Source organism: Cynoglossus semilaevis, chromosome 12 (assembly GCF_000523025.1).
Source record: "Cynoglossus semilaevis isolate Cse_v1.0 chromosome 12, Cse_v1.0, whole genome shotgun sequence".
Classification (NCBI taxonomy): domain Eukaryota; kingdom Metazoa; phylum Chordata; class Actinopteri; order Pleuronectiformes; family Cynoglossidae; genus Cynoglossus; species Cynoglossus semilaevis.
In genome coordinates, this window is record NC_024318.1 from 5409397 (window position 1) to 5420157 (window position 10761).

General features: G+C 46.9%; 4 protein-coding genes across 4 annotated transcripts in view; 1 reads left to right on the forward strand and 3 right to left on the reverse strand.

The window, feature by feature from the left end:
• The window catches only part of dync2li1 (dynein, cytoplasmic 2, light intermediate chain 1), a 3041-nt gene extending 1453 nt beyond the window's left edge, over positions 1-1588 (reverse strand). The window contains exons 1-8 of the mRNA XM_008321638.3: positions 1425-1588; positions 1219-1336; positions 1105-1139; positions 879-948; positions 673-761; positions 395-581; positions 201-269; positions 49-126 (exon numbers count right to left, since the gene is read on the reverse strand). Of these exons, the coding sequence (XP_008319860.2) occupies positions 49-126; positions 201-269; positions 395-581; positions 673-761; positions 879-948; positions 1105-1139; positions 1219-1336; positions 1425-1573 (795 nt within the window). The 5' untranslated portion in view covers positions 1574-1588. The remainder of the gene's footprint in view (positions 1-48; positions 127-200; positions 270-394; positions 582-672; positions 762-878; positions 949-1104; positions 1140-1218; positions 1337-1424) is intronic.
• Positions 1589-2116: 528 nt separating this feature from the next.
• Positions 2117-3429, reverse strand: lyrm7 (LYR motif containing 7). Its single transcript, XM_008321641.3, has 5 exons — positions 3301-3429; positions 2934-3006; positions 2780-2850; positions 2608-2689; positions 2117-2522 (listed from the first exon to the last, which is right to left on the reverse strand). Exons 1-5 carry the CDS (start codon positions 3316-3318, stop codon positions 2452-2454), a joined length of 315 nt encoding a protein of 104 aa, XP_008319863.1. The 5' UTR covers positions 3319-3429; the 3' UTR covers positions 2117-2451.
• hint1 (histidine triad nucleotide binding protein 1) lies at positions 3422-4985 on the forward strand. The gene is made up of 3 exons (XM_008321639.3): positions 3422-3559; positions 4115-4219; positions 4709-4985. Exons 1-3 carry the CDS (start codon positions 3449-3451, stop codon positions 4871-4873), a joined length of 381 nt encoding a protein of 126 aa, XP_008319861.2. The 5' UTR covers positions 3422-3448; the 3' UTR covers positions 4874-4985.
• Positions 4986-5802: 817 nt separating this feature from the next.
• cep170aa (centrosomal protein 170Aa) overlaps positions 5803-10761 on the reverse strand; it is an 18939-nt gene continuing 13980 nt past the window's right edge. Inside the window, exons 16-24 of the mRNA XM_025061041.1 lie at positions 9257-10750; positions 9022-9071; positions 7958-8232; positions 7632-7863; positions 7280-7447; positions 7111-7199; positions 6933-7026; positions 6504-6555; positions 5803-6389 (exon numbers count right to left, since the gene is read on the reverse strand). Of these exons, the coding sequence (XP_024916809.1) occupies positions 6070-6389; positions 6504-6555; positions 6933-7026; positions 7111-7199; positions 7280-7447; positions 7632-7863; positions 7958-8232; positions 9022-9071; positions 9257-10750 (2774 nt within the window). The 3' untranslated portion in view covers positions 5803-6069. The remainder of the gene's footprint in view (positions 6390-6503; positions 6556-6932; positions 7027-7110; positions 7200-7279; positions 7448-7631; positions 7864-7957; positions 8233-9021; positions 9072-9256; positions 10751-10761) is intronic.

Here is a 10761-nt window from a genome sequence, read left to right on the forward strand (position 1 = left end):
CAGTCAGCAGCTGTCAGCCACAGTCATCTACGTTCCGTGGGTTCGGACAAGCAGAGAGGCGGCGTAGAAGTGAGAAAGGAAACGTAGCGTCTTACTGACAACTCTCTTCGTGTCAGAATCCATTTCCTGAAACACAGATCAAACTGTTCAGACGTCTGACTCTGACTCACTGACACAGGATGATTCTGGATCATCTTTACCTGAAACAGGTCGTATTTGCTGCCAATGATGAGCAGAGGAACAGGAAACGGATGGATCAGTTCTCTGTCCTGTGGAACACAGAGAACACAGTCAGAACGAGTGATGCAATGAAATGAAAAATCGAACACCGGGAGAAATGATTACGCCAATTATTACTACCTTTACATTTACAGCTATGGAACTGTGATCTCACCGGATGATCTTTAGGCAGAACCCGAGCTGCTGGACTCACAGCCGTCTCGTTCTTGGTCTTTTGTTTCTGGTGAACCTGTGCGAACACCTTTTCCAGCTGAGCTCGTGCGGTCTGCAGCAGCTTCTCCACCGTGGTCCACAGGGAGTTGGGTTTAGACAAGTCCACCACCAGGATCACAGAGAACGACCTGGAAGAAGGAAAAATCAGACCTGGTGGAGTGACCACTGTGACGTGACCAGACAGAGGACAGAGGACAAGTCCTGGTCTGAGGGTCTGACCTGATGCTGACAGCACTGATTGGGATCTGGACCAGGTCTGACAGAGAGGTTCCTCCTCCCAGTTCCCACAGATGAACTATGTCTTTGGGCTAAAAGGAAAAGAAAGTAAAAACCACCTGAACAACTTTGGAAACTTCAGTCAGTGTTGGTACAGACCATAATGTCTCTCAGAGGATTACTGCAGTACTGAACTATAAAGTCCTCACCGAGCTGTGTCCTCGAGCGCGTCGACCAAAAGTGTATTCCAGGGCCAGAGTAGGTTTTGGAGGTTCGTCCCTGGTTATAATTATGTACAAGAAAAAAATGTAGTGATTTGTGACAAATACAGCTGAACGGCGGTATGTAGTACTCTACTTGTATATTACATATTAAGAAGGAGTATCAATGTTGCAGCTACTGTTATTTATACTGCCATATCAAACACACACCTACCTGTCCAGACATCTGAGTAGAAGAGTCGTTTTACCCTGTGAGGAGAAATCAAAGTCCGTGAGAGACTCGTTTATAACAAAGAAACTGAATCAGCTGTAATGAATGTCAACGAACCCCAGCCTTGCTGCCCATCAGGAACACGCTCCTCTCCGTTTCTCCTCCTCCATCATATCCTCCTTCTCTCTCTCGGTCTCGAAGTTCTCCCGCCGCCAGCTCCCACAGACAGTCCGTGCTGAAAACAGTCAAAACCATTTACGTCATCGTTTTTCATCATTTCTGCTACACATTTAAATCAGGGATAAAAAGACTGAAGCACTCACTTTGTTTTCGCCATTACCCTTTTACACGGAGCCACAGTGTTGACAAACAGGGGCAGCTCCCAGTACGCCGATAATCCGTTGTCACAGTAACGGCGCGGTTTGATGACGTAGTCGGTCGCGCTGTTGCAGAGATCTGGAAAAATTGACATTTTAAGATTTTTCTCTCTCGTGTGAAGCTGTGTTTTACCAAAATAAGTAAACGCTGACATAAATACAATATTTAAATATTTTTCCACTGTTTTATTTTTACGGTAAAAGTCGATATCAAGAAAATCAGCGTATGTAATAACGGCTGATATTTCCAACTTCTCGTTCCGAGCCACGGATGAACTGTTGAAAAAGTACAGTATATATGAACAGGTCTTCATATGTGGAATGGATTATAAAAATCGTGACTTTGTTAATCTGAAAAAGTATTTAAAAAGGACAATATCCTAATACTTTTATTTAATACTGATTACATGAAACTGGACTCATTTTTACAGGTTGAGTTAAAAGTTAAAATCTGAATTATCTTCTAAACGTATACATGTACATATAAATCGAAAGGAAATTTTAGCTCTCTTTATATTGTTTATTATTTAAAAGATATATATATATGATTACGAAGACGCACAGAAGTTACATTACTATTTAAAAACAATTCTTTTTATATTGTAATGTATATTTTCTTTTTTAGTTAGACAATAACATTTACTCCAACCAGACCTTGTTTTATTTAATTGTGACAAAGGATTGTTTTCCAAGGGTTTGATGATGTTGTAGCAACAGTGTAAAGGATTATAACAATCTGCACCAACTCAATGTGACCTTGTAGTGGGTATCACCTTTATGTGAAACCAAATGTAAATAATAAAAACAAAATTACATCCCCCAACTACAGTGTAGATCCACTCCACAGCTCTTCAGTGAATGTTGGGCTAAAGCAGAAAGATGAAAGCTTTCATTCTTTCTGTAAACTGTAAATGAATATCATTTGATGGCAATGGACCTCCTTGTTGATCATTCAAATGTCAATCATGTTCCATCAGGACCTTTTCCTGGGCTGATCACAATAAGGAACATTTTCTAGTAGATGGCTCTCTCTGGGTCGCAGCACTGTCACACACAGAAGAAGAAAACACATAAGCTGCACTGTACTGGATAAAGAAAACAACAGAATGTGATGAGGTTGATATCGTACCAAGTCTGTCTTCTCCAATGTGTTCCATTTGCATCACAGTCTCTCTGAGAACAATGTCAACATCCGAGCCCATTTTAATCATCTATAAAGAACACAGATTTGGAAAACGTTAGATCATGTTTAAGCCATTGTCATTTCTGCATGTGAGCGACGGAAGGAACAACACCGCCACCTTCTGGATGTTTTCGTCTGACGTTTCATGTTTGTTTTTCTTGAATTCTTCATTAATCTTTAATCTTGCAGCTACAACAAAAACAACAGGTTATGGATTCGGCACTACAGACCATCAGCCAGTGTGCTCTTGGGCCATCGTGTACGTGACCCACCTGTCAGTGCTCTGTTGTCATCTTTAAACACAGTCATCCTGGTCCTGTGCAGGGCTTTAAACACGCTCAGAACCTACAGTAAGACACACACGGATAAAGTCATTTAATTTAAACTAAAACAGCCAATAATCTTCTTCAACGTCTTTGACCAAATCGACAGATTTAATTAGTACTCTGTCATAAGGGATGGTCTGCTCTGGTTTTCCCATCTTACTTCTATGAAGCACTTATATGAATTATTAAAATTTTCAGTGACGACAAATGTGTCACTATGGTTATAAAAAAGCAGTCTATAAAGTAAAAAAAAACTGCGAATGAAAAAGATAATTTCAAGTGTATTTTTTCTTTCCTAAAGTCGAGTCCTCACCTTCAGACGAGTCCCCATGTTTATTCCTCGTTCACTTCCGGGTACGAGCGGAAGTTACATATGTATTGACCAATTACAGTATTGCAGCATGACGTTACTCTGCAGTTTTAACTCACACCCTGTAGGGACTTCCTCCACTTCCTCCAACATGGCGGATGAAATGGCCAAAGCCCAGGCAGCGCAGCCGGGCGGCGACACCATATTCGGGAGGATTATACGCAAAGAAATTCCCGCCGACTTGATTCACGAGGATGACAAGGTCCGTGTTCACATTTTTTAATAAAAAAAAAAAAAAATTTTAGTAGCCGGGAGTTTCGCATGGCCGCACACAAACACTGCTGGTGTTACCTCAATGTTTAATGCGTCATGGCTGTTTAATGTTAGATATAAAGGTCAGGATTGACCTGTGTTATTTTATGTTATTGTTGCATGTGTTCCTGTCATGTATCGTCTCTCTCTACAATACACCCCAGTGGACAACAGTGCTCCTGCAGTTTCTCCAAATGAAAGTTTTATCTTAGTGTTTCCATTTTAAGAAGATTCACATCGGGTATTATTGCTATTTTTATTTACATGGTTGATGTAAGAAGGAGGTCCAAGCATGATAACTAACAATGATATAAGTATTTTATCATATATAATTATAACTGACAAGTATTTTTATTATAACTAGTTAAAACTCCCATTTTGTATAATGTAAAGCATTAAAGCGGGTTTAAATGTTGTGTCATTATGGACCAAATTCACGTTGTGTCAAAGTGGTTACATTTGATTCTCATCAACATTTATCTGCATGTGTTTCTCTGCGTTTCAGTGCGTTGCCTTCAATGACATCTCTCCTCAAGCTCCCACTCACATCCTCGTTGTCCCCAAAAAGCCAATCATTCAGCTGTCGCAAGCAGACGACAGTGATGCCGACGTGAGTTTGAATGCATGGCATTCACTGCTTTTGACAATGGAGTTATAGAAATGGTTGAAATTCGCCTTTTTTTAAAAAACTTAGCTCCAAATAAGATATTTAGCCAAAAAACTAGCTAGTTAGCAGCGAAATGAGCAGAAAAAGGCGAATGATGTATGAATGAACAATTGCTAATTTTAGCAACCAGATAGCTGAATCATCGTTGGTTTAACCCAGTGTAACACTGCTGTAATGTTTGAATGATAACAAGCCTCCAGTCGCTAGGTGGCAGCAACTCATGCAGTGGGTTTGTACAAATAGAAATATATGTTATCAGGTTCTCAATAATATTTCAGTTTACCTGGGTGTGGGTCGGAGGGGGGCGTGAAAACATTTCTGTCCCCTACGGGCAGCATGACAGATAATCGAGAACCACTGGTTTACTCTGACGACTTCTTTTCTCTTCTTTAAAAGTTATCCCTTTACTGTCTTGTCTAAACTCTGTCCTAGGTGTTGGGCCACTTGTTGATTGTTGCCAAAAAGGTAGCCACTCAGGCTGGACTGTCCAAAGGCTACAGGATTGTCATCAACGATGGAGCCGATGGAGGACAGTCTGTCTACCACCTCCATGTTCATGTCCTGGGTGGACGCACCATGAGATGGCCCCCTGGCTGATGTCCGTCACCTGACACTGACAGTCCTGTGGTCATCTGTTATCATCTGTCAGACTGAGACTTGAACAAGTCGAAGTCAGGAAACTGGTCAATAAAATGCACTCAACCACAAACGTGAATCATGTTGTTCTTGAACATGAACGACCTGCAAAGACTGAACTGGAACACCTGGTACAGTATGTGTACACCCACACCCACAGTTGTAATCACCCTCTGTTGTTAGTTGGGGAAGGAGGAGGGAAGGAGGTTACATAATAACATAATAATTATAGGGGGGGGGGGGGTTAAGTCCAGAGATCTGGCAGTGAAATTAATCATTTTTTCTGTTTTATTAACAAAAACAAGGCAGAAAAGTTGAATTATAAAACACATGAACCATTCACAAAAATATCAAAACAAAAAATAAAATAAATAAAATGTTTTTTTTTTCTTTACAAAAATCAGACTACACGTAGAATTGACATTAAAAACATGTACCTAACATTCACAGTCCCATGATGCAATCCTTCATTTGTTTGGCCAAAGATGGGGAGAAAAGGAAAAGAAGAAACAAGGAAATACCCCAGTGGTCGAGGGTGAAATGGGGAGAAAAGGAAAAGAAGAAACGAGGAAATACCCCAGTGGTCGAGGGTGAATCTGCCTCATCACTAAAACATCTTTGACCTTCTCACCTTTGACCTGTCAGCGTCAACAGTGTCAGTACAGACAGAACTGGTGTTCTGGTGCAGTTACTGCAGTAACATCCAAGTGTGTGTGTGTGTGTGTGTGTGAACACCGGAGACTAGCTTGAAGTAGAAACTCTACTGTAGTTTCTATACTTTATTTGTTTCTGCTTTAGCTGAATGACAGTCATTGAACACGAGGTGTTGATGAAGGTCAGTCCTGAAAGATGAGAATTAAATTATGAGCTTTTTTTATCATTTCTAAATTCCTGAAAGATGAGAATTAAATGATGAGCTTTTTTTATCATTTCTAAATTCCTTCAGAGAAATGGACGTAACTCTTGAAATGGATGGTCTCTGTGGAGGTCAGTCAGTGGAAACAGTACCCACAATGCATCAGTCCAGATTATGCCAGTGTGGACCTTCGTTTCTTTATGTTCCAGGGGTGTGTGTCGTTGACCCTGCAGGCCTCGGTCTCTGGTTAGTAACACTGGTTATCAGACAACACTGTATTCACAGAACCTTCAGGGTTCTGTTATTTGCGGGCGACAGCCTCCTCGCCGTTGGGTCGCAGGCGGCTGTAGGTCAGTCCTACTCCCACTCCTTCTGAGGCCCCGCCCACAGCAGGGCAGCCGCGCGCCGTCTGCTCCTTGTTGGCAGACAAAGACTTGACTCTGGCAGATGATCCTCCAGGAGCAGGGAGCAACTCCATCACCAACCCTTTGGCCGGGGGAGGGGTGGCGGAAGGGGGGCTTGTCTTTGAGGTTTGGGGTTTGGGTGGGGAGGGCGGGGCAGTCAGGCCCAGGCTGGCTAAGGCGTCCAGAGTCCCATCAGGGTCCACCATAACATTGATCACTACAGAGGACAGAGAGACAGTGGGACAGAGAGCTTCATGTCAGACCGTTCTATAACAACCACCAAAGAAGAAGAAGAAGAAGCTTATCATCATCATCAACCAGTCTGTTTTACCTTGAAGCTGCTTCTCCACTCTCTTCAGCTCCAGCAGGATGGAGGAAATGTCCTTCATGAAGACAGAGAAGAGAAGAGTCAGAGGAAGGAGGGACACTAAAGGACAGCCCTGGACCCAAGACCACCACGAAGCTCTGAGCTGGAGACTGAAACATTCGTCTCTGTAGAAAAGCCTTTATTTTATTTAACTTTAAGTTGATCTGGTCAAAGGTCCAGAACTGTAAAACAGTTCTTCACGTGTTCCTTAAAACTTTTACACCAGTATTTCTGAACACATTTGTACATAAACATTTGGCTCCAAAAACTCATCCTGTGAAGAATTAAAAAAAAAAATCTAAACTTTTATTTATTGTTGTTTAGTTTTCTCAGTTAAGGTGAGTGGACTGATGATGTCATGACTTTTCCATGTGGACATTTTTTTCTGTGTACCTTGTTGGACGTCTTCAGCAGAGGGACGTCACTCTCCGTTTTCAGTTTTGTCTCAATTTCATCCCAGTTTCTGTCTTTGTCCTTGAACAGAATCCTACAACAAAGTCAAAGTCAAAGAACAGTTTACAACTGTTTGAACACACACACACACACACACACACGTGGGGTGGTCAATCACCTGATCTTCCCGGCAGTTTTGTCCACAGAGTGTCTGATCTTGGAGGACAGCTGTGAGGCTGAGTTCAGCAGCAGACTGTCCAACACGGCCTGGACACACGGGGACATAAACCAGTGTGAGACACGGTGTCTGACCTCAGGACATTCGTGAGTGCGTGAACATTCATCACCTCCTCTCTGTTCCAGGTCCGTCTCCTCAGAGCTCGTGGTTCCGGAGTGTCGGGAGCGTGTGGGCGGAGCTCCACTGCTTTGCCGTTGATCTCTGGCGGCTTATTGGTCGAAATGACAGGCGGGATCTTCCTGAAGTTGAGGCTCTCGTCAAACACCCGGTCGACCAGCTGAAGACAGACGGAGAGAGGTTCAATTCCCGACACGGTCACGGTACAAAAGAGCTGAAACTACTGGACTGGAGGGATGAGCGTGGAGCCAGATGGAGATGTCAGAAACCAAGAACCTGATGGAATGAGTTTTGGACCAAGCAGCAGATGTGATGGGATGAAGGTGGACCAGAAGCTCACACACCTTTCTCATGCTCTCCTGCACGTCCGGCTGCGTGGGGCGTGCGGAGCCTACCTCTTCCCGTGTGTCGATGGCCGATCCCGGGGTGGTGGCGGCCGTGCTGACCGTGGTGCTGGGCGCGGTGCCGGAGGAGCTGACCGAGTCGATCTCGCCGGCCACGTCGTGGATCTCGCGCGCCAAGATGGCCAGGTCCTTGGCCAGGTCCTGGCTGATCCTGCGCACACAGGGGAACATCCTGTTAACCAAACAGGGATTTGAACTGAGTGTCACACGGTGAGGCAACAGGCAGACGAGCACAGAAAACATCAACAACATGTTCACATCCGTACCTGGCTATCTCCTCGCTGTGGGCGGTCCAGTCCCTGATGTACTCCTCCTGCTCCTTCATGCGGTGTTTGATTCCCGTTCCGGCAGCGCTGACTCCCGCCGCGGAGCCCGGAGCGACCGCGCCGCTGAGCCTGGAGCCGCGGTGGGGGGTCAGGTGATGAGGCCGCATGTGGGACCGTCCACCGTGTTTGGGGGAGTTCCTGCTGGTGCTGAACTCCTCCTCTGAGGTGGAGCCGTACTCTGGCGGCAGACGTCTCCACCTGCTGCTGCTGGACACTGTGATGACACAAAGGTCAGCCGGTGATTCACGTTGTTAAAGGTTAAACTAAAGGTCACGAGGACGTTGTTATTGAAGACCAAAGACCTTCGTTAGAAAGAGGTCAGAGGTTAAACCTGATCTGGTTAGGGTTAAAGTTGGTGGTGAGGATCACATCGTAACAGACAACGTTAGATTTGATTTGAAGACAGCAGGCGGCAAGCAGTCAGTACAACTGTCAACCACAGTTACTACAGATAAAGCTGAGGCGGAACCCTGAGGAACTCCTCCTGCAGGAGTCAGACCTGACGCAGCTCTGGTGATTTTCCCATGGGGCCACATGGGAACATATAAATATAAATTGTGTTGAATTTGAATTTTAGCCCATCCCAGGCCTGCATTACCCAAGTCTACCATCAAGACTGAAACTGTAAAATGTTGTGGGATCAGAGCATCAGGGCCTTCATCACTGAGCTGATGATGACGAGTGAGTCCACGCTGCATCAGCTGCTCTTTAGAACTGTTCCTTAGAACTGTTCTAAATCTACACACTTCTTTGAATTTTCAAGCACCTTCAGTGTAAGATGTCCTGGTTTGGTACTAACATCTACATGAGAAGAGAATTTTAATTTTGAAAGTATGAAGTCTATGACATCAGACATCTTTTCTTCTGCCGCTCCTGTACGGAGTATTCAGAGCAGAGAATGAAGAGGACCAAAGACTGATCACTGAAGGACCCAGGTCTGACACACACGCACACACACACACACACACAGTACGGTACAGTACAGTACAGTACAGTACAGTAAACATCAGCTCTTCTCCTCCCTCATCATCCTCAGGTCCAGGCTGAGAGCCTCCTGGTCAATGAGAAGATTTGACAGGTGACAGTGAGGTGACATCACAGTGACATCACAGTCAGAATGTTCTCAGACCGATGGAATCACAGGTCGACACACACACTGACGTCCTGGTTTGTAGATGATCAGACTGATTCTGTTAAAGGTGACATCACAGGTCAAAGGTGATGGGAGTGTTGTCTCACCTGTGGGTGAACAGTAGCTGGCGCTGGGGGGCCTGGGCTTGACCTCGTTGAGTTTAGAAACACTGTTGGCTCTCATTCTGGGGGTCAGTCTATTCTCTGTGGGCGTCGGCGATCCTCGCAAACCCAGACGCAGAGCGGTTTCGGCCGACAGACGGGGAGAGGAGGCGGAGCTCCGCGCCACCGTACACTCGGAGTCGCTGCGGGCCGAGATGGAGCCCACGCGGGTCCTGCGCGGCTGAGCCAACAGGTCCAGTCGTGACAACCCTTTGCGGCCCGACGGTGGTTTAGAGGTGGAGCTGGTGGTGGAGACCTCAGAAGCTACGGAGACCCTGTCGGCATCAGCCAGGTCGGTGTCAGAGGTGTCGCCCAACCGGGCCCGGCGGAGGAGGGAGGCCCTGGTGGGCCGCGGCTGTGGCAGTGAGGCCTGTTTGTTCAGGGAGGAGGTGGTGGCCGCCTGCAGAGTACGGCTGGTTCTGGAGGAACCGCCGGTTGAGGTCTTAGCAGCCCTGTGACCCAGAGAGGCAGAGTTCTCCTGGTCTGAGGACAGGATGTCAGAGACGGGAAAAGAAGAGGTCTGGTCGTCATCCGTCAGGTCCAGGGACGGTTGTCGGACTCTGGGGGAAGCTGATGTCGGCTGAGAGGAGCGCCGGGCATCGGTCTTGCCGCTGGTCTCTGCAGGTCTGGGTCTGGTCTTCCTGTCCAGGCGTTCTCGGGCGCTGGCACTGACAACATTAGACTTTGATGTCGTGCTCATGTTGCTCTTCTCCCGGTGTAAGCTGCTGAGGGACCGTCGTTTCTGGGCACTAACACCGCCGGCTGCTTTCTTCTCAGCATCTCCGGCCATGTGACTGGCTGTGCTGGCCGTGTCCAGGTCTGACTCCGGGGACATGGAGTTGTTCGGCAGTTTGAAGGGAGAGGCCGAGTCTGGATTGGTGCCCCCGGCGTCGTTCTGGTCTCTCAGCTTGGCCTCCAGGAAGGCCATGACGGCCTCGGTGTCCTTCAGGAGCGTGGCCGTGTCCATGCTGCCCACGGAGTCGCTGCGTTCACGGCCACCGCTGCCTTTGTTGATGCGTGGAATCAGCTCCGCAGGAACACTGGTGCTGGGCTTCTCCACCGTGAAGCTGCCCTGTCGCACCAGAGGCTTGGCACACTTATCTCCTCCTTCTTCACCCCTGCCTCCCCCCTTCCTCTCCACTGACCTCTTTCTCCTCTCCCCTGAGCTGCTCTTGGCAGGAGGCCTGGATGGAGAGGAGGTGGAGCCTGGTTTTGGCGTGCCGCTCATTGCAGTGTCCCCCACAGGAGTTGGAGACCCCCCGTCCCCCTTGTTCTCTTTTTCCTGGGGCTCAGTGTCTTGTTTCTCCCCAATCTCAGACCTGAAAGGTGGGACGCTGGCTTTAGCTCGAGGGTCTTCCACGGGGAGCTGGGGGAGGGTCCTGCGCTTGCGGTCGGTCAGGCTGGAGCAGGACTGACCTCGGCTGAGTGACGCTCCATCAACTCCTGAAGAG